General features: G+C 41.5%; 1 protein-coding gene and 2 long non-coding RNA genes across 6 annotated transcripts in view; 2 read left to right on the forward strand and 1 right to left on the reverse strand.

Annotated features, from left to right (window-relative positions):
* Nucleotides 1-2,289, reverse strand: part of GLCCI1 (glucocorticoid induced 1) — a 54,359-nt gene extending 52,070 nt beyond the window's left edge. For 3 of the 4 annotated variants that reach the window (XR_004240659.1, XM_032111310.1, XM_032111299.1), the window contains exon 1: nt 1,329-2,289. Coding sequence is in view for 3 of the 4 variants with exons in the window: in XM_032111310.1 (XP_031967201.1) it covers nt 1,329-1,776 (448 nt within the window). In the remaining variant the exon portion in view is untranslated. The remainder of the gene's footprint in view (nt 1-1,328) is intronic. The other variant, XM_032111288.1, reaches the window with a different exon arrangement.
* On the forward strand, nt 1,151-22,386 carry LOC116445133. Its single transcript, XR_004240663.1, has 5 exons — nt 1,151-1,364; nt 7,243-7,324; nt 8,152-8,261; nt 16,471-16,597; nt 21,364-22,386. It is a non-coding gene; the product is annotated as an uncharacterized LOC116445133 (long non-coding RNA).
* On the forward strand, nt 8,347-16,230 carry LOC116445137. The gene is made up of 2 exons (XR_004240665.1): nt 8,347-8,504; nt 11,207-16,230. It is a non-coding gene; the product is annotated as an uncharacterized LOC116445137 (long non-coding RNA).
* Nucleotides 22,387-22,602: the final 216 nt, after the last annotated feature.

A 22,602-nucleotide genomic window follows, 5' to 3' on the forward strand; every position in this document is an offset into this window, starting at 1 on the left:
GCAGTGACATTTTGCTCATTTGTAAAATGCTGTCCCTGACCTAGGATGGTTCTGATGACAGATCTGCCCAAGTATCAAATACTACAGATAGCAAGGGTTTACTACACATAAAAACTAAAAAAGGGAGAAGGTAAGATTCCACTGCTACAACACATACTGGCAGAAATCACACGCAGTAAGACTTATGGAAGGGACAGAAAAAGCAAGGGGTATTTTTATGTTGTCCAGCTACAGCAGGACAACATAAAAAGTGCGTTTAGTCAGATTCATTCAACTGCTCAAGTGATGGGGGAAGGCAGAAAGGAGGGGGGGAGGTAAGATGGCCACTGCCACTTTAACACATTCAGTAATTCAACAGACAACCTGATGCAGGTTAAGTTGGACTTGCTGGGAATCAATTTCACGTTTTAAACTTTACAGGCCTATTTTGGTTATTTGGGTTGGTTTGTAGTGGGTTTTGTTTGCTTGAGTTTTTTACAGTCTCAAGCATTCACAAGACGACTTGTTTTTAAGCACCTCAATACGGGAATTTCCTTGTTTTGGAACCTGTGCTTGAAAACACCTCATTTTTTATCCTACGATCTTATAAAAATGCAAGTCTTTTAAGAAATTGAGTTCTACAGAAAGGAAGAGCATTTGATGGTTGGTTTTAACACACACTTCAGAGCTGGATTGTGACTCCCCAGATATAAATCTAACCCATTATCACCCCTACTAAATAATTACAGCTGGAGACAGGGAAGCGAGTTAATTTTAGGCTCGCTTCCCTATTACACACCTCCGCTGCCAGAGCCCGAGCGCAGGGGTAGAAGCGGCAGGAGCACCGCCGTCGGAGCCCCCGACTGCTTCTCCCCCAGGGAGGGGGGCCGCCGGCGATCCCAGGGCTCGCCCCCCTCCGCTCCTCCCGAGGCTGGCGCGGGTGGGGTCACTGGGGCATTTTTCCTGAGAAGGATTCTCACCTTGCCCAAGAAGGAGGATGACATTTCAGGGGTCGCCTCCCCCCATCCCGGGGGAGGGCGGCGGGATGAAGTGTTTTCCTCCCCCCTCCCGCTTCCTGGCAGAGCAAACCCGGGCACGCCACCTGCCCCGGGGATGGGGGGTTTAGGGCTCACCCCCGCCCCCCGACCCGCTCCCAAAGGCTCCAGCGGGGCTCCTCCCGTCGGGACGGGAGTCCGCCAGTGTCCCACCCCCGCTGGCCCGGGGGGAAGGCAGGGCGCAGCCCGACAGCGGAAAGCAGAGCCCAGGGTGCCCGGAGGCTGGGCGGCCCCAGCCCGGCCAGCACCCCCGCGGGGCAGGGAAGCAGGACCGGCTTTCTCCCGGTGCTTTACCTCTGTACACTGGGGAGCTGGGGCTCCGTCTCTCAGGTGAGCTGCTCCTCCTGCTGCCGCCGCTCTCCGGCGAGCGCCGCTGCCTGCCCTTCACCCTGCCCGGCTCCGCTCCGCCGCCGCCCGCCGCCAGCGGCGGCGTCGCGCTGGGCGGCGGTGGGGGGCTGCCTCCGCCGCGACCCCCGCCGCCACCCCCCGGCCCCGTGTTGCTGCCCACCGAGGCGGAGGGGGACCGAGTCGGGCTGTGCTGGTTGCCCCGCAGGAGCTGATACGGGACGGTAGCTCGGATGGGCTGGAGCAGTCGGCTGGTCCCCGCCGCGCCTCCCCCGGCGCCGTTACCGGGGCCCCCGGCCGTGCCGGCGGTGGGGGACCCGGCGGCGCCGCGCCTCATCCTCTGCGGCGGGGGCTGGTGGTGGGACGGGGGGGTTTGCGAGGAGCTGGATGAGGACATGGCGGGGATGCGGAAGACCCCGCGGGTCACTCGCTCCGGCGGCTGCGGGGCACCCGAGCTCGGCCCCCAGCGCCCCGCATGCACCGGCCGCGGGGAGAGGAGAAGGAGGAGGGGAGGGAAGGAGGGAGGGGGCGGGGCGGGACAAGCGCTGCACGGCCCGAGGGAGTCTCCGCGCCGCCTGCCCAGCTGCCCCCGGCGCTTCCTATCGGCGACGGCGGCTGCTGCTTCCACGCCAGGCTCTGGCCATCGCTGCCCGCCCCAGCGTCGAGAGCACCGGGGGCGCTGCGGAGCCCAGCGGCCGCTCACATCGTACAGCGCTGCCGGCTCAGCGCGGTCGGCGGCAGCGCACGACGAGGGGACACGAAGCCGGAGGGGGAAGGATGGGGAGGGAGGGAGATGCTCGTAGCCAGCTCTTGCTCCAGCTCCTGCCCCCGCCGGCGCCCGGGAGGCGCTGCCAGCACCATCCGCTTCCCACGCCGCCCGCCCTCCAAATGGCACCGCGCAGCCCCGGCGCCCGGCCGCGACGGGCAGGGGCGGGGGGCGCACGAGCCCATTGGGCGCCACCGCGGCACCAGCGCGGGTTCCATTGGCCAGGGGCCCTGCCGTTCTTCGCTGCCAGCCAATGGGAGCGGCGGCGCGGCGGGGGCGTGGCCGGCGGCGGGGAGGCGGGCCGGGGAAGTGGGATGTGGCGGCGGCGGGAGGGGCGGGCACGGGCCCGGGTCCGGCTCCGGCTCCGGAGCACCGGGATGCGGCGCCCGTAGGCGGGACGCGGGGAGTACAGCCCCGGGGAACGCTGGGTGAGGTGCAAAGATGTGCTGCTGAATTCAAAGTGGACTTTACAGGGGTGCCGACTTAACGCTGGCTTAAGAGAGCCATTCATCTGGACCAAATCTTGCGCTATCCCTATTCCCAGAGGACTGTCTGCGTCTTCCCTCTTACTCCACTCCCATGCAGGAAAGGCTGAGAAACAGCCAGAATTTCCTGCAACAAAGTCTGTTCACGTCCATCAAACCTTGACAGTATTTTTACTTTCGTTAAAAAAATCAAGGTGTTCTTCAAATTCTAAGTAAGTGTGGTTTCATCATTTCCTATAAGTGTATATAGAACATTATTTTTTTTTCCTGATGTACATCCAAAAGCACCTCTCAGAAAATGACAAGAGGAAAATAAAAAGTTTTACAGTGATATTTTTTAAAAGTGCTTTTGCTCTAGGAAAAAGAGATCCCATTAGATGAATTGATAACCTGAGACAATGAGAAACAAAATGAAGATTAGGATGAGTAGCTTAATAGCTAAGAAAATAAATGGCTGTAAGATCAGAAAGATAAGTTGAGCTGAGTCCATCGGGAAAACAGTGCTTATTTTGGATCTGATGCAAATAGGATGGTAATGGAGGAGTAGGGAAAATGCAGGGAGTCTTGCTGTGTGGAGGAAGTCAGCTCAGTGATGGCCTTTCAGATTCAGACATTAGGAGAACAAAAAGGATATGGAATATAGATAGAAGTACAATATTTAACAAGATATACTCTCCTATATTAGATGCTGCCTTCCAATCAGTAATCAATTAAAAGTGCGACAGAATGGACTATATCCCTTGTATCCTTTTTGATTATATAACAAACACTCATTTTTGTCTTGCACATTTCAGATTACTACACTTACTGTATACTTCCAACGCTGTCCATAGCTATCCTTATCACTTGGTAGCACAGGAATCAGTTGATAGTCCCAATGAGAAACTGTATTCTCCGGAAATGCTTCTATTCATGGGCTGTTAGTGAGACTTTGTTTGCACTAGCACCATGTGACGCAGTCACCGCGGTTATGTTACAGAAAGGGTTGGAATAATACACCGCACACCCGTGTGAACATGTGCTCAGTCAACAAAGCCACTCCTATAAATTCATTTTAAGAAAAATCAGCAACCATGTATTTTTCCATTATTCCGGTCTTTTTGTTTTCTGCTAGCATGAGCCAAATTTGTTTGTACAACTGGGCTGTAGAGACTTTTTCCCCCAAGGATTTTGCACTGTGCTTAATCACAGCTATGAAGTCCATCTAGTTTATTTTTTTCTGCTTTGCTGGACTGGGCTCAAAATGACTGGAAAGCATTCACCTGTAGTAGCCATCTGCCCACAGTAATATCAGTAGAGTTTTAAACAGTAAGCACATTTTCCTATATATGTAACTTTGTCAGATAACGTTGCTGACACAGTAGTGTCTTACAGACCAAAAATCATCTGGTGTCAGCTGAGAAAGAAAGTACACCTTTGACTGAGACAATAGCTGATACATTCCGGCTATTGCCAATGCTCAGGGTTATGTCAGACTAAAATAAGGATGAACTAATATAACTCTTGAATTTGTCTGTTTAGATACTATTTTACAATGGCTAAATTTTACAATTTCCATGTTCTTGCACATCAAACAAGCAAGGTATTCAGATAGGAAGAATAGATGCATAAAGACAAGGTAAATGTCTGACAAAGAAAATCCCACAAGCCCCAAAATAAGAGCCCACACACACCCCAAACCACAGGGCATGTCAGTGTAAAATATCACTAGCAAGTCTTCCTTTCCAAACAAGCTGAGGACCATGCCACAGCCTTACCGTCCAAACTGAACCACCACTTCACTTGCCTTCACCACAACCAGAGAAGGAAAGATCCACTGGGACTGTTTCCAGCCAAACTGTTACCAGGCACATCAACAGCTGTACTGGGGAGACTTCGCTCCCCAAAAGTTATTTCCATCCTAATTCTTTCTAAACTAGAGTTAGCATACATAGTACAACACCATGCCACATCCCTAGGAAACAGTGATTTCAGAAGAGATGAAGAAGGAATTCTTCTGTATTTTAAAGTGGGATACCAACTGTTGAATTTTTCAGTGTTTTTCATCTAGGTTTCAGAGTACTTCCCTCAGGGAGTACCATTGCTCTGTAATATTAAGAAGATATTACAGGGAAAGTGAAGTAAAAACTGAGCTCCTATCAGAATCTTAATATCTTTCAGAAACCCATGTTTGCCTGAAATACCCTTTTCAGCTTTTCAAAAGCCACATAAAAGGCATTTCGTGCTTCTCTTTTCCACTTTAAGGAACTACCTTGTCAGCTGGCATGTGCTTAAGGGAGTTTATACTGGAGGTAACAGGTATTTCTGAATCTTCAATCCTTCTGGGAGACAAGGACATCCTTAACACAGCTTTTGGGAGAGGCATCCTGAGAGCAGTGGACATTACACATCCCAGCAAGAGCATGACAGCAAGGGAGTGAACTCAAGGAGTGGGGCAGTGACAGGCAAAGTTACATCTCTCTTACTATTATCAATTGATAATGGGTTCATCTCTCAAGGTCAGAAACAGATTTACGTGAGCCATGGAAACTGAGACGTTTTAAGCAGTAACTAGACACTGTGCAATCCTAATCCTTATTTTGTTCCTACTTGAAGGTTTTAGAGAGGGCAAACTCTTCAAATCTGGACATACCTTTTGTTTCTAGGCTCTTACCAGGTTGTAAGGCCATCAATACTCTGCTCCCAGTGTATCTACCTGCTTGTTTCATTCTTGTTATGTCTCTCTTATCTCCCTCTGTCTATGTTTTTTCTTGGCTGCCCTTTGCCCATTCCACTTAGAATCAAGTCCTTTGTGACTGTCTCTGAGGTATTCACACAGCATCTAACACAAAATAGTAATGGGTGCATTTATCTTCATGTATGTTCAGGTCCATTCCCTGTGTTTCACTTATGTGTAATGAATATAATGAATATACAGTTAGGAATATTACATTTGGGAAGAGAGAAATAACAAGAAGTACTTACATCACAGTAATATTCTGAAAGAGATGATGACCAGAAAGCATTATATGTGGCTGAAGACTAGAACGACCCCTAATGACCCAAACTGCAGCTCTCAAATTACAAAACTGAAACTAAAACAGGCTTGCCTCTGTGGACTTGGAGCATCCCTAGGCAGGAATGGGAACATCCCCTGTAGTAAGGGCCTCCACGTGAAATGCAACTGCTATCTGGAGCTGAGCAGCTCTGCTGAAGCAGCAGTGGCCCATTTTCCTAGAAAATATTTGTCTCAAACTGTGGAGGTGTTGCTTTAGTTTTCGGCCTGTTTTGCCTTTAAACAAAGTTCTAGCTAGAGTATGATGGTAATGGCGAAAAAATATATATGGAATTATTTTTACTACAAGGTTTTTTGACAGACAGATACTGCCTTCATCAACCACACTCCATCTTCTCACAGCTCCCAAATGTTCAGTGGTACAGATATGATTTCCTCAGATCAGCCAAGCACTCTCTATCCCCAAGCCTCTCGGGACTCACCTTGCATTCGAGCCCTTGAATTCTCCAGGGCTGCTGATACATCATTATCCCCACTGCTGGCTTTGTTGACACTCACCAGGGAAGAGAATTCCAACTCATGATCACTTTCAAGTCTCTACATGCTCAAGTTGTCTTCCAATAACAAAAGGAAACCCACTACTGAGGACTTACCTTAACATTGCTGATCATCCAATTTAGGGTCAGGCATGTAGTCAGGAGTTAGATTTCCTTTTCTCATGTCTTTGTTTCCTAGATATGGGGAAAATGCATTAAGTAAAGGGCTGTTAGACCTATGGTCCAACAGTATTTACACTAGGTCAAACTCAGTATTTATGAATACTCACAAACTGGAAAATTTCAGAATCAAGTTTACAGCTGAATTTCAGCCAGAAGGTATTATAGTACTTTCTTTTTAGTCAAATGCTATTGTTAACTTTATTTCATTCAGTGTAAAGGATTGTCACTAGGAGTGAGGACTGCATAATGAACGAGCCAGGAAACTACAGAGTAAGAGCCAGCTGTAAGATTTCCCCTTAAGAAAACTGAATACCATTTTGGATAATTGTCTTTTTTTTCCTATCTGTCAGAAGCCTTTTTGTGATACTGAATAACTCACTTAAACCAGAACCTGCCCATTAACATTACCTTTGTTATAACAAAGTCTTATCTCATCTGGAATCAGACCTACTGCTACATTCTCTTCTCTTCTTCAGGAAAATAGGCCAACCACTTGGGAGTTTTGAATTATGTATTCCTTAGGCATCTGCTTTTACATAAAGGCAAACATTCAACACACAGCTAAAATCACCAAACCTTCCTTCCAGCTCCACTTTCAGCCTGAAGTTCTTCTTTCTATTCATTGGTACAGGTAATTCCATTCAACACTTTCCTTTAGCTAGCAAGTTAACCATGTCAGACAGTATCCCATGGGAAGCTGGGTTTTCTCCAGGCAGCAGTCCTGCCCTACATTACTATTCTGAGTTTGGTTACTTGACTCAACCACCATCTCCATCTCCCTTCCCTAGTTCGTCATCTGGAAAAAAGTCTGATTTGCACAGTTGGGACTGAGCCCAAGTTCTTTCAAAAGAGAAGCTGAGGGATTTTGCAGGTTTATTTTCCCTTTTTTCCACTTTAGGCATTCGTTATGAGGACACTTTTGGACAAGTATGTGTGGTTGCTATTCTCCAAAGTGAAGCTGATTGAAACATGGTAAAATGGTTGGTATTCTGATAACCTGCCATGTCAAATGTAATGGGCACTTCCAGTGGTTCTTTACTATAATTTATCTTGCCAGTCTCTTATCTAAAATATATAATTAATAATAGCAAAACAATGCAACACATCATGTTAACATAATGAAAATAATTATTCCTTAAAATAGTTTCATGCTCATCATAGAATTATCTGTGAGGAAAAAAATGTTTGCAGAGTGCTTAGGTACTGTATATTATGTACAGCAATCGTATCTTTAATGGAAAAGGTAGAAACAGTAAGCAAATAGCAGTAGCAATTTGAATATAATGATATTGTTATATCTATTACCAATCACACCAATATAATAAAAGAAAGGAGAAGCACCATTTCATATGAGCAGTTACCTTGCTATTAGGAAAGCACAAATGTACTGTATAGTACTTAGATTTATATGACATTTAACTTTTTAAATGAGCAGCATCCCCTTAACGAGGTAGATTTGAAGCCATTATGATCCATTAAAAGAGTAATAAGTGTCTGATAGTAGAGTCCCTGACATCTTTCTATTAAGATTTCTTGATTTGGTCTGTATCTGGTTTTGTGTTGGTTTTTTTTTGAGCTGCATTAAGCATGAATGCTCTTACCACACCAGTGCCCTAACTGTCAGATTTGTGCTCGTGTTAATAAGGGTACATTTTGACAATACTGATTTAAGAGGCAAATCTGAGGGTTAGGGAACTTCAACCTTCATTTCAGAGAGTCCTTTCCTGGGTTGCTTCTACCCCTCCAGTTATCCTACTTCGCTGTTTCTGACAAATAAAGCCTTGTTCACCATGACCTTTCTTTCTAGGTACAACAAACAGCACTAAACTTTATTTGGAACTTATCATCACTCTTCCTTTACCAGCCAAATGGGATGCTGTTGAGTGACATGGTGGACTCCACAACTACTACTGGGAGGTGAACACTCCATCTCTGAATCTTCAAAGCAGGAGAATATTCTCTTTTTAAATAGATTTTGCAGCCTGGTAAGAATAATAACAATAAAATGCATTAGAGAGCCACATTTAATGAATTTTAGGGTATGCTACTCTATAAGCAGAGTATTCTTAGAATGTTCCATTCTGTGCATACAACAGGTTGTGGGGCCAGAGCAGAGTCCCAGCACTGAGTCAAAAAGCTGGAAATTATTATTATTTCCAGGTAGGTAATATATTTGCCTGTAGAAACAAATATTTATTTGTAAATGTGGTTTGTTGGTGTGACAGCTACAAAACAGGCTTTAAGAGTTTGCCTAATGCTAATTTACATACAATAAAAGTGCATTTACATAACGGTAAGGAACAAACCTGTAAAAACAAGGAAGTGTGCAGTTAGCTTAAAAGTGTTCTATTGAGGTATTTAAGTGAAATACATGATGCATTTCTGTTTTAACTGCATGTTTCCTTGGATTTCTGAGTCCATGTCAAAGCTTTAATAGCATGTTAAAGAAAGTTTGGGGATGTGAATTTCCTTTGTCTCTTTTACATCCCAAACTAAAACAGAATGCAAAACTTCAGCATCATTAAAAGAGAAAAAAAAGAAAGGGAGCTGCTAGTAGGTCTCAGCAGCTGGAATAATCTCCCACAGGGAGAGGTGGAAACCTTATTCCATGAGTCATTTAATACCAAATAAACAAAGCACTGGAGAATAAATTGTAAGGCATGATTTTTTTTGTTGTTCATTGACACAGGGAGGGCTACTTGACTTAATGGAGCTTTTCCTTTCTTCAAATTCTTTGATAATAGAAAGCGTGGACAATGTTACAGATATAGTTTATTTCTCATTGTCATTTTGGTTCTTACTGTCATTGTAATAGAGTAAAGCCATGAGTAACTTTATCCCCTGCACACTATGAAGTATACAAGATCAAGCCCTCAAGAGCTGCTGAAATTCAGGATCCTCTTAGGTAGTGGCCATCACTGACATAGTTGCGTAGTGGCTTAATTACAGTTCCATAAAAGGTTTTGCACACCCAACTATCACAGGTCCTGCTATTAAATGCTGTGCTTTAGTGACAAAGCTCTGAGGAAGGCAGCTGAGTAAGCTGTGTATGCTGGCATGGCATGCTTTTGGTCTCCAGTGGAATCCAGTGGAATCCAGGACTGATAGAAGGCAACAAAGCATCGCACAGAGCCTGTCTGTAATCAAACATAATTATGGAATCACTACCAGTCAGAGCTGTTATAGTCTTGCCTGTAATCAGGAACAGCATTATTGCAACATTTATTACTCTCAAAAGTAATCTGAGATTTATGGGACCTTGGAAAGAAAAGCATCGTTTGGGAAATCTATCTATAAGCATTATTTGGCCATAAAGACAGTTCTTTCTCTGAGAGATCAGAGCAGTTCCAATGAAGCACATCTTTTGGATAATTTCTTCATATTCTTTTTAGTCCTAAATGACAAAAAGCACACACATTACTTGAAGAAATTCAAACTTGTACTTGCCAGCCAAGTAGATGTAGACATGCATTATTTCCCTGATGCTCAAGATATAATGTAACCACTACCGGTGGAAATAGAGCATTCCAATAAACAGTGGGAATCAGTGTCATCATGCAGAAACTGAACTCTGATGTAATTGCTCAGTTTTTATAAGCCCATGATGAAAGGTCTCAAGGGGAAGACCTTCCTCTATAGTACCGAGTTATGGCTTTGGCTCTACCAATACACAGTGTATCTCTGTTACATGAGAGGGAGTGTTAAACAGAAGATGTGTCTGGAAAAACAATGATGTGTGACATTGTAAGAAGTCTAGAGAAAGGGAATAAGAAGTGCAGCTGATCATGCAAAGGTAGAAGAAGAGGTATCTCTTAATTTTGAAAAGAAAAGGAAAAAAGAACATCTTTTTTGGTGACTTCTTAGCTCACAAGGAGACAGAAGAAAGCTGTGTATTCAGAAGTGGATGTGGGTGGGAAAGCAATGGGGGAAAAAAAAGCTCATTACCTTAAAAATGTTACCTCAAAAGGTGTGGAAACCCATTAATAAAATCACCTCAAAGCTCCCCAAGGAAACAGCGTTTCCTTCTCCAAGTTACATAGGTGATCTGGAGGGCACAGGAGCTGATGCAGACTACTCCCTCTACCAAGCCTCTGAGGTTAGGAGAGTCAGCTCTTCTGTTTGTGAGTATGGTGACAGTTCTGCCAAATACTCTTCAGATACAGCAGCTTTATCAGCGAGAAGGATCTGGGCTGCCCTGCAAAGATAATCCTCCCAGTGGTGTGTCGGGCTCAAAGAAGGGTGTGATTTATCATTCCAGAGGAGTGTAATGTGAACCTGTGCCTCCCATTCAGCCAAGTGATGGCTAGATCAAGGAGGCTTCTGCTCTTTGCTCACTCTTTCTTTTGTTTCTTCTCCTTCTTTCCTTTTTTTCTTCCAGCAAACAACTTATCTTCATATTACCTTCTTTTATTATGTACATTTAAGATGTCCAAAGAGTGAACCAATGTCCCAAGGCACAGTGGTCCTTAGAATTGGATCTCCTTCGAGACCATCAGCAGAGTACTAGGTGGATGAGAGTTTCTCACCTTGGGATGCTTGGAAATTTGCTGGCTCTGATTAGCACTTTACAAAGATAGGGTCTCTCTACAAACAGCCTAGTGGAGTCTTTCACTGTACTTTCAGCTCTGCTAAGCATGGTATTTCAAGATTTTGCTACCAGCTCTGGCCTGCGGCACACAAAGCTCTAGGCCCAATGTAAGGGTGACTCACACCTTTGATTGAACAAGTCTTAGGAATGGATGTTGTCTGTTCTGTCACTTCAAGAAAGAAGGTCTTCATGCAGTGGCATCAGGTGTCTGACCTCCCAGGTCTCCTGAACTCATGTGTGTCCATTTGTTGTTGGTTTTTCTTTTTTTCCACAGGAAGGACAAGCGCATCAAACAGCAGATGGGAGAATGGCCATCTTCTAACCATATTGAGTGGTGCTTATTCATGGGTCATAATCCAGAAACAAATTATTTGTGTTTGTCTGGGTTCTTGTTCTGGTCTTGCAGCAATGATCGAGTTCAGCCTGGAATTTAATACACAAAAAAATACAGAAAAGTAAGGCTGACAAAACTCAGGATTAAACAAATAACTACTGCATGACAACAGCGAGTTTGATCTTTAAAACAGAAAATTTTCTGTACCAAAGTGCCTTTCCTCACTGCAGTCTGCATAAAGGAAGGAGCAGAGGCAGCTGCAGCCACCTCAGCTTCAGAGATGGGGCTCCCAGTAGTCAGTCTGCAAGAAAACACCTGGCTGGCCTTAACGAACATTATTTTCTAGAATGTTCCCAGAGCTCTGCTGGCAGGGACATATACCTGCCTTCTAAGGGAGAACATAAAGAGGCAGTTCTCAAACAGCACATGGTTTGACTTATAAAAGCTTTCCTTAAGGGCAGAATTAATTATATATCATAAAGATCTGTTACATATTCTGTTTATACAATTATAAAGCATTATGGTTAATTAGTTGTGGTACAGACTCCCAAAGCAGAATCTGGTTAGAGAATAAACAAAACACTCAGTCAGCTGCAACGGTGGTTAACAACTTGCACTTTCATATCACCTTTCACACTTATCTCTCTTGAAGTGATTTATAAGTTATGCAATCCAGTGGGCTTGAGCTTTGTGTATTTGGTATTTTTTTTGTTTATATAAAATTAGAATATGTTGATCAGAAATGGTCTGAGATTCTCACACCTTTAAGAAATTAAATTCAAAATATTTGTTAACCAACTTTATTTCATCTATTTTCTTACCTATTAGTTACTTGTGATCCTATTATGTCTGGCATTGTATATACACAGAAAATAAATACGTCTTCATCCCCTTTTTCTGTCCTGAGACAGACAGTTCTGACTGGCATCAGTGAGAATCCCTATCTACATCACTATCCTAAAAACGGGTGAGATCCTGATTGTGAAAAGATATTGATAGAAATGTGCAATACTGCAAAGATTTTGTTTTCAAACTACATTTTTACAGTATTTCAATGCTATGAAATGAGTTGACAATATTAATGTATCAAACCATCTGACATCTTTGAACTTAATTACTTTTTTGCCATCATATAATTTAGCACTGAGTCTTGTTGTTGTGCATATGCTGCTACGGGTGTCTGGGCAGAGTAAGGGCTTTTTGAAATCTCATCAGCGTCATGTGAGTAGAGCTAAAAAAAACTAAGTTAGTATTATTTGTCATATCATGGGATATTGTACTGGTTGCTGTGCATGCCCACAAAGCACCTCTTAACGCAAAAAACTTGCAGTACTTATAAGAAAAACTGAAGAAAAAATACCCACAAGATGGGAGCAAGAGAGGAAGAGTATGTATTTAGTATAGTTCAGATATTTATACTGTGAAACGTACCATACAGTATTTTTAAAAATCTACAAATAAATTAAAACAAGCACTCCTCACTGAAAATGCCACAGCCTGATATCAATTCTGTTTCCTGAATGCATCATGAAAGTAGGGGCATTTGAGATAGCCTTGAAGGAAGGCTTCATAGTCTTTTTTAAAAGTCCATTTTGGGCATAGTTGTCTAGGTGAAAGCCTGATCAAGATAGATAGATAGATAGATAGATAGATAGATATGAAAGAACTTCTGAGAGACAAAAATGTAAGGGCAACTGAAAATGGCATTGTCAGCTTGGAACAACAAACTGCACAGTGAGACACGAGATAAGATTATACATGAGTGCCCAGTGGATGCTCCTAACTTCTGTTCAAAATGGCACTGAAGAGGAATGCCAGGAAAGGATACAGAGAGAGGCTGATAAAATAAGAGAGAGAATTCAGGAAGCTTATCTTGACTTCAGTGTTTTAGGCTCAAGGGGAAATCAGGTATGGATAATGAAAAGTGGAGAAGCTGCATTCTAGATATGACAGTTGCATTGATGAAATTGCAAGAAATCACCTAGAAAAACACACAAGTAGAATAAAGGTAAAAAATGAGCCTGGTAAGGAATGTGTTGAAATTTAGGATGGAGGTCTCCCACAGCTGAAAGAAAGGTTAAGGAATTGGTGTGATTTGAAAAAGAAAACAAGAAAAGGAAAAAAAAAAACCTTTCTATCTTTTCGACAGTGAATCAAGAGAGGACAATATTTCTGAGTCACAGTATGATCATTAACATCACAGGCTGTGGAGGTGGAAGGAGTCCTGAGATTTGGCCACATCACTAATAATGACCTCAAAAGAGCTGAGTAGGGTGTACACAGCTGAAATTTAAGACAACTTGGGAAAAGGTGAAGCTGGCAGAAAGCCATCTGAGGTCATAGTTTCAGGCAATGAATTATTTTATTTTAAAACTTATAGACAGGAGGAAAACTCAGCAGAAATATGAGAGCAAAATTAGGTGAAATGTAGGATTTTAAAAAATGTAGATGAGACAGATATCATTCCATGTGTACTGGGATTTTTGTGAAGAGTAATGACAAAAAAGAACAAGGAAAAAAAACCCTACAAATAGAAAATTACAGGATTACTGGTAAAGGAGGAGGTGTAAAATGAAAATCTGATAGGAATTTCCAGGAAAAGGGATTGGGAGTGAGAGAAGAAAGTGGGAGAGTGAATGAAAGGAGAAAGAACGTGGATTTGTTAATTAGATCTTCTCTTGAAAAAGAAAGAACTGATAACATGGATAAGAAGAGGCAGAAGTGTGTGAAGCTGATTTCAGAATAGCATTATTTAAATTAAATGTTTGTATTTATAAATTAAACCTACTTTTAGGGTTTAAACATGGAGAAGCTATTACATAATTTGAATCAATATGACAGATATGTAAAAATTTATTATGTAATTTGAATCAATGTGACAGATACGTAAAAATTTCAAAACTCTTTCCAGTCTCATGTTTGAAGTGTAAAATAATACTAAGATCCTTGGGCAGTGACAAAAAGTTTAAATATTATCTTGAATTTGTGTGGGAACTGATTATTTTTCAAGCAACTTTCAGAGATCCAGTTTTTGTCTTCTGCCACTCAGGAAATATGTGTCTGTGTACATGAAAACAAGATGACATTTTCAAAATTGCTCCCTAGTAGATAGTAATAATTGAGTTTACACAAAGAGATTTTGAAAATAAAATCACAAGTCCTATTCTGTGTTTTATGCAAGTGGAAGTCCACTTTTGCTGTCCGTGTTTTGCCAGGTCCCAGGCATTTCCCCCTTCCCTCAATAGCCCTGTGGATGAACAGCCCATAACTGCTGTGTAAATGTCATTATCTGCTTTCATTCTTACATTACTATAAATTAAGCTTCTTGCTGCCTAATTTTAGCAGTGACACGATCAAACACATGGAGTAGGGAAGATTTGGAAGCTCACCTTGTCCATCCAATAGTCCAAAAATCTGGAACATATCACATATCATATCATATGGAGGTTTAAGTCCCCAGATAAAACAGCCTTCCTTCTTTCAAGCAGCAAGCTTTCCAAGGAAGAGTTCTCATTAACACATTCCCCTCAAACAGTTCATTACATTTAAATTTCTGTATTTTGTTGCTATTTGCCATGTATACAAGCTAGCTATGCTAAATAACACTAAAATCCCACTTTATTATATGCAAATAAAGAATTTTAATAGGCATTGGTCTCATAGAAAAACTTAAGAACTTAAATAGCTGTACAGGAGGGGCTATGCCACTATGTAAAAATAACCATGACGTTTATGAGGGCAAAGATCCCACTGGCTGAGCTTTTGCAGTAGAAAAGTATTTAGAAACAGTAATACATACACAGGTGGGATTGCTTCGGTCCTTTGGTGCAGGCATTGGATTTGATGCGTGGAATGGACATTGCTGTGACATCTGAGCACCACATTAATACACACCTCTCACTTTTAAATGTTTACAATAGGCAGGTAGGCTTTTAGTATTTAGGCTTTGAGTGTGCCCGTAGTCCAACACCATCTTTCTGAGGATGTCTTAGTGTTTGGAAACTCTCTGCTTTGCCCAGAGCTAGCACAGCCCTTGGCAGCCCAGCTCTATCCCTCAGCTTGCGTGGGCTCTTGGAGCCTCTGGCATGCAGCTTGGCAGCCACAGGAGTAAAAATAACTTTGCTTCCCTCCCACCGCCTTTCTACCCCAGTGCAGAGGGAAGGAAAGGATATTTAGTGCTGAAACTAGAGAGAGTTCAGGTAATAATAGCTTTTTAGGAATAAATTATGAAGACACACATATTTCAGGCAGTTCCAACCTGCCCCTAAATTACAGCCTGTAGTGCATCACTCCCCTACACACTTGGTAGAAAAGTACTGGGCTGAGCCTACATATAAACTAAAATTTAACACGTTCAAAAGTAGCAGAAATTAAAAGTACAGAAAAAACTGTTATAAGACATTTGGGTTTATCTTGAAACCACCATTTTCTTTTAAGTGTGTAGCATACTCACAAGCACACAGCAGCAGCTCCAAAAAAACATCATCCTCCAACATTCCAGTGTTTATGGGTGTGCCTTAATTAAAAGTATTCTGTAGAACAAGGAAACCTGAATCTTTAGGAGAAAAACATTGATTATATAAGGACACTATTTTTAATTCATATAGATTCAGTAGAGAAAAGGAGTTGCTTATTCTTTTACATGAACAGACTTTTAAGATAAACAAAGAAGTTTGTTGATGTGCCAAATTCTGTTATGTATCAGCAGTTTGGAAAGAGAAACCTTGATTTCAATCTACTGCTATCCTGTAAATAATAATGGTACATCAAAAGTCTGGTGTAGTCCATGGCATATTTGAGAAACAAACTTCTACAATAAATTAATTGGATGATGAGAGTCAGAATTATGAGTTAAGTTTTGTATCCACATATCTTATTTTCCTCCTGAGTTACTGAGCGTGTGACATCCATAGAGAAAATGTGGACCTATTTGCACCAATAAAACTATGTCTATGGATTTTCTATGAGATGCTTTTTCATGTTTTCCTAAATCAATCCTAAATGGTTCAAACTATGTATGATTTCTCAAGAAGATGTCTGGTTATAGTGGTACTGGTTATAGTATGTTTACTCTGGAAAGACAAGGAAGTCCCATCTAAGGCAATTCTGCCCTTTTCAAGTGTTTATTTTTGAGTTTACTTACTGCTGATAGTACATACTCTGTAGTTGTCCTGTTGCCTTTTTTTTTTTTTTTTCCTGAACAGATATTTCCTGTCTCTCAGCCAATATATTGAGATTATCTTGCACTCCTTGTGCAGGACAAATAGTGCTCTACAGACAGTGGATTTGCATGGATTATCAGTGGGAACACAGTGTTTGCTGTATCTTAAAGTAAGTCATCTCTCTCTTCATTGGTCATTTTACAATCACATCTAGAAGATCAGAGAGAGCTTTATCACGGTCCCTTCCTTGCCTTGGAAAAAATCCTTCAGAGGTCCACCCACCTGGCCTCACTCCTATACTACCTGTCCTGGAACAATGTTTCAGTCTTGAAATAAAACACTTTGCATGAAATTATTTGCCTAAAACATACATGACATTTGTGGGTTGACACACGTGGATCCACAGCTGCAAGATAAGGTTAGACCTCACTCCATAGAAACCATTAAGGTTGATTTCAAAGGAGTGTTGCAAGAGGCAAAAGTTTGCTTTTCTAATGTAGGAAAATCAGAATAAAATTCATCTTTGCAATGGGGCATACTCCATGAATACTTGTTAATATTGAGATGGCCTTTTTCTAATTACTTTCTTGATGAAGCTGTGTCCCCTTTTCACAATTAAGTGTCTCTCAAGTAAGTCAGATAGATCATAAGTACAGAACCTACACATTGTAAGTGAAAAAATTATCTATGACACTACCTGAATAACACAGTGGAACTGAAGGATTAACCTGCTCCATGGTTTTTGGGAAATATATCCCTGACATGAAATTCAAGCACATCATGAGCCCTTTGCACAGCACATGAGCACAGCATAGCTGTGGTCCAGCTCACAGGGAGCAAGTGCTTCTTTCTCCCCGCTGGAGGATGTGGCTCCCTCTCACCAACCAAAGAACAGTCTGGGCTGGCCCATAAGGACACACCACCATTTCTGGAAAGAGTAGGGAGCCAGAAAGGCTTGCTCCAAGCAGCACAGCTCACCCAGCTGATGCAGCACCAATCTGCCACCTTTTGCAATGGAAATTAGTCCAAAAATTCTTTCTTAGCTCTCTGGTAGCAGTTTTTACCCTGATAAGAGCAGCTGCATGTCACCTGTTATCAAGAGAGTGGTTGCTGGCCAGGAGACATGTGTTACTTCTTTCTGGTTTTAAGTTTTAATTTTCACCTGCAGTGGAGAGATAAAACGACTTCCAGTTTAGCTTGACAATCCTGCCTGCACAGGTGTGCTGTAAGAATACCACTGTGGTGTTCAGCTGGGTGAATGTTTTAGATGACTACAGTAATTATCAAAAGTACTGGGTTTAGTTTCTCCCCACTTTAATCTGAATCAGATTTGCCAAATAGTTTCAGCTGGCTTTTTTACCTAGATAAATAAAGCTGGAGGAGGAAATGAAAAGGCTTGTGCCTCATTTGATGCAATACCTGGCACTTGAATGATGCAGAACTTGGGAACTGTATGGCCAAGACCTTCTTCTTAATGAGATTATTTGAATTGAACTTTTAAATTTCCTACCTAAACTAGTCCTTTAATTACCATGTTATATTCCTTTCTGGGGTGAGGTTCCCATTCCCTCCTCCTGATACTGGTGTATTTTGTGCATGCAACATCAGGGTGGAGCAGCATCTCCAAGGGCAGGGCACAGGAAAGGGGAGGAGGAGGTCAAGGTCATCACCCTGAAAGTGTCCAGCTGCACGCTCCTCTGCCCTCCTTGGACAGGGAAGGGAGGCAAGAGCCAGTGCCTCTCCTTCTGTGCCACCTTTCTTTCCAACCCTTTGATCCTTTGGCAGTGGGGAAAAAAATTATGAGGAACAGAAGTAAGGAGTTTGTGTCTTACAGGGATGGGCTCTGACTAACCTAATATTTATTGTTCATTTTATATAGAGGGAGGATGGAAGAGTTGTAGCAGGAAGGACTGAGGGAGGTTCAACTCCAAATATCCTGGCTCCTGAGGTTGAAAGATTCCTCCAAATTTAACCTAGTTTCTTGCATCTTAGTGAGTGAAGCAGCATAACCATGCAGGTGTTCAACAGGGGGAACCCCCAACTCTAAATTTCTGTGAACTGAGTGTTTTGATTCCTTTTGTTCTAGTTACTTCTGAATAAAACAAGAAATTTCCTGTCAAAAGAAACAGCTTATTCGAATTGGGACTTCTGCAGTTTTTCTTTTCCTCATGAAAAAATGAAAAAGTATTTTGGGTCAGTCTAAACAAAGTTAATTTATTTTTTCAGTTTGGCTACTGATAGAAAAAAAAAATGCCCCCAGTTCTAGTTCCACTGTTACCACTCATCATTTTCTATAAATATAGCAATTAATTTGCACTCTAGAGTTAATACAGAAAAAACCCTAGGATTCAAAAGTACACCTAGATGATTTCTCTGTGTTAGTACCAGCTCTGTCAGTCAAGTTAGCTCATCTGTAATGTCCTTGTAACCTACAATTTCTAAATTCCCATCCAGCTACACCTAAGCCACTCCTTTGTTTCCAGTACCATTAGATGGGATTAACTGAAGAAGAAATTAAGCCTCCAAAGTTAATTAAAACATTGTTGATGATGACCAGGAAGGCATACTTTGCAGCTGTAGGTGGAGAGATGTAGGTGCTCAACACGGGGCAGTTGTGCCCTGGCTTTTAAGCTCCTGATCTATGAAAGAAAAATGCCTCTGGTTTCTCGTGGCAGTGTGAGCTAAACAGACAGTGAAGTGTAGCTGCTTCAGCTTCCCCTGGAGGCTTCCATCCTCTCTTTCCTCTGGAGGCTCCATCTTCTCAGTCTGGTGCTGTTACATCTTTAATAAAATCAATAATCTTTCTCGACTTTAGCAGCTTCATGAATTCTGATTAAGCTCCAGGACAGTGGCTGTGTATCAAGAATAATAGGCAAGAAGACGACTTTAGTGTCTCAGTCCATGAAGCCTGATAGTTTCTTCTTTAGGCAAACTGTTACTGATTTGATTTTGGGTTTTCTCAGCGTGGCCTCTGTAAATAAAGTGCTAGCACACAGTACACTCACTGCTCAACTCCTCTTCCCTGCAGACCAATTCTTTTTGTGGAAGACTTACGTTAATTGTTCCGTGACTGCTAATGTCTTTAATTAAGGCTCACGTGGTTAAGTCTTCGGTGAGAAAATTAGACGTGCTTACAAGAATTAATATAGTAAGAAATCACAAAGGTACAATCAGGAACAAAAAATTGGAATGGTCTCTAGCACTGCCTTTCAACAAAGCACCGGTGTGTGAGATTCTGCACGTCATTAAAATTCAATTAAGTATTTTGGGAAAAAAGCCTGGCACTGACAGGATACGTCATCTGACCACAGGAAGCTGTGCTGACAAAAATTCATAAAGTGGAAATTGGAAACCCATACTCTGAAGCTTTCCTGTATTAACAGTTTAATGTCCAACTATGTAATATATAATTTATGAGAATTCTCTAATGTGAACTAGCCTTGCATATTTTGCAGTTTATTATTCTTATTTAGCAAGGAGTGAAGACAAAACTAGTCTTTCTGATTTCTGGAGACATTTTTTATAATTTTTAATATATACATCTCATGGTAATTTCCAAAGACCTGACTTTGCAAACCCCAATTTTCAGTTCTCATTAGTGGGTCATTTGAGCACGAATCTTGGCCACTGTTTTCCTTTTGAAGATGGAATTTTTCAGGTAATTAGACATTCAGGGCAGGGAATGATGCAATTATGTAGAAACATAGAATTATATTGCTGCTTCACTGTTTTTCATGGAAGTGTCATTTAACTGCAGTTCTGGAATGACTCCTATTGTCAACTTTTGAGATTTCCTGTAGTCAAAAACATCCACAAATTCTCTTTCCATATGTCAAATTATTTGTTTTCTATAGTCTTGTATGTACTTCATGTTCCAAAAGTGGATCTTTATTGCTTATGGTCCTTCTGTGGCTACAGTAGTACCTAAGCATCTTGGTTTAACAACTTTATGGCTCTTGTGCATTTAAATGCTTTCATTTTTGCTACTTTTTCTGAGATGCATTATGTGGAAGAACATTCATTGCAAATCCCATTTTTGCTTTTTAATATCTACTCCTACTTGTAAGTATCCACTCCACTAGGAGCCTTAGAGATACAACACATGCCAAAAATACCATATTTGGGAGTAAACTTACAATGGAAAAAGAATAAAAAAAAATCATTAACATGCTTTATTTGGGAAGGAATCTTAAAAGTGCCTTTTATGAAATAGACAGAGAGGAGAGTGGCCAGAGAGTATTAAAATATTGACTAGGCTAACAGGCAGTACCTTACTGTTTGAAAATATGCAGGAATGCAAGGAGAAGGAGCAGTCAGTGACCCCGCTGGTAGCTGCCACGGAAAAGGTGGCCATGTCCTTCAGAGCAGTTACCTCTGCAGTTAGATTGGAAAGCAGATATCCACAGCCTTGGGGAATAGCTTGTAGCAGGATAAATATTCCACAAAGATGAAACTAGGGGAAACTGAATCCAGAAATAGGGAAACTAAAAGTAAACAGAAAAGAACCTGATAAGGAAAAGTGAAAGAATAATCAGCATGTGGAGACTAAGAGAGATTTTCTTTTTTTGAAGTTATTTCAATCAAGAGCCAAAAACTTCCTCCACTAATTTCTATTTGCATTTTAAAGTAGTTAGACAGCTTGGACTCAAGGTATCTAGAAGAGGACTAACCTGCTTCTGGTCAGTTCAAAGGTGACATAGAAGGGTATTGAAAACATGTTTGTTAAAAAAGTAAACTTCACCGAAGTTTGCTTTAAAGTTTCCCACACTGTTGCTCCAAGAACTGTCTGAGATTACTGTAACTGAAAAATAGAGGTAGTTGTGTGGGAAAGCTCAATTTTAGGGTACTTAGCATTATATCTATAGGTATTTTTATGCTTTATTTTTTTAACAATAATAATAACACTCCTGTTGGTTGTCTGGGTCTTTCATACAGCAAGAAGAAAAAAATGTTTAAAAACTTAACTGTACAAGGCTGAGTACTTACCACTACTTTAAAGTGGCATTATAAGAGAGTGACTCTCAAGCTGGTGGAATTCTCACCGATCCCAGTATGACAAGTGGAAAATTCCAGAAAGGTCTATAACAACACCATGGACAAAGATCAGCACCTAAATCTGACCAGCACACCACTAACTTCAGTGCACTCTTACTTGCAAGAACTTGGTTTATGGTGTTTGAGCACATTGCTTTTTATTCACCAGCTCCATGTGTAAAGACAAAACAGCTTTGTCACTTATGCCAAGGTGTAAAATAAAGGAAATTTCCTTCTTTGTGTTTTGTAATAATTCCCACATTTCCAGCCTACTCTGGCTCATGCTGCTTTACACATGCAACGAGGTTTAATTACGTAGAAGCCAAGATGGAACTGGAGGAGCCCAGTAACCATGGAGATTAGAGATCAAGAATATAATACTATTTGTTTATAAATTATCCATAGCCCAAATATCCTTTTGTAAAAGGGAATTAGGCAAGTAAGATCCAGGCAGCATGCTCAGTTTATTATTATTTTCTAAAATCAAATGTGATTATACTTTCTGTGTGACCACCTTCCCATTAATAACGTTATTTTCAAATTGTTCCATCCAGTATGGATTAGGGGAGATGACTGTTCACAGGAGAAATATAAAGCTTCTCAACATAGAAGCCATATAAATATGGGGGTCATATAAAGCTGCATATATCAATAAAGGAGTCCATGGAGTTACATCTGAAGGCTGTATAGTGAAAAGTGCTTCTTCTTTGGACCAAAACCCTTAGCAGGCACTACCAGGCTGTGTTACCTCTCATGGTATGATTAGGAAAAAGTTATGAAAGCATGTATATCATACACAAAACACAATTCACATTCCTAATTCTTTTTTTCAGTTAAAAAATCGCCATCACAAAGCTCACAAATGGTGCCAGGCGTAATTAGAAGGTTATCTCAGACAGTGATGGTGAAGAACCTGGAGGAGGTTTTAAAACTTTATAGTTGCTTTTCCTTTTGGATAGCTAAGACATTTTCCAACTAAATATTGTTTCTCTTCCTCCTGCTTTTAAAGAAGCAACTAATCGGCTTTACTGAGAATATTTTCCACTGGAAAGTCAATAACATCAAAATTTAAACTCTTTACGTGCTTTACTATTCTGGTGACTTTCAACTTGTAAGGAAAAGAGTAGTTTGTAATTAAAA

The sequence above is a fragment of the Corvus moneduloides genome, chromosome 1 (assembly GCF_009650955.1).
Source record: "Corvus moneduloides isolate bCorMon1 chromosome 1, bCorMon1.pri, whole genome shotgun sequence".
In the NCBI taxonomy this organism is placed as follows: Eukaryota; Metazoa; Chordata; class Aves; order Passeriformes; family Corvidae; genus Corvus; species Corvus moneduloides.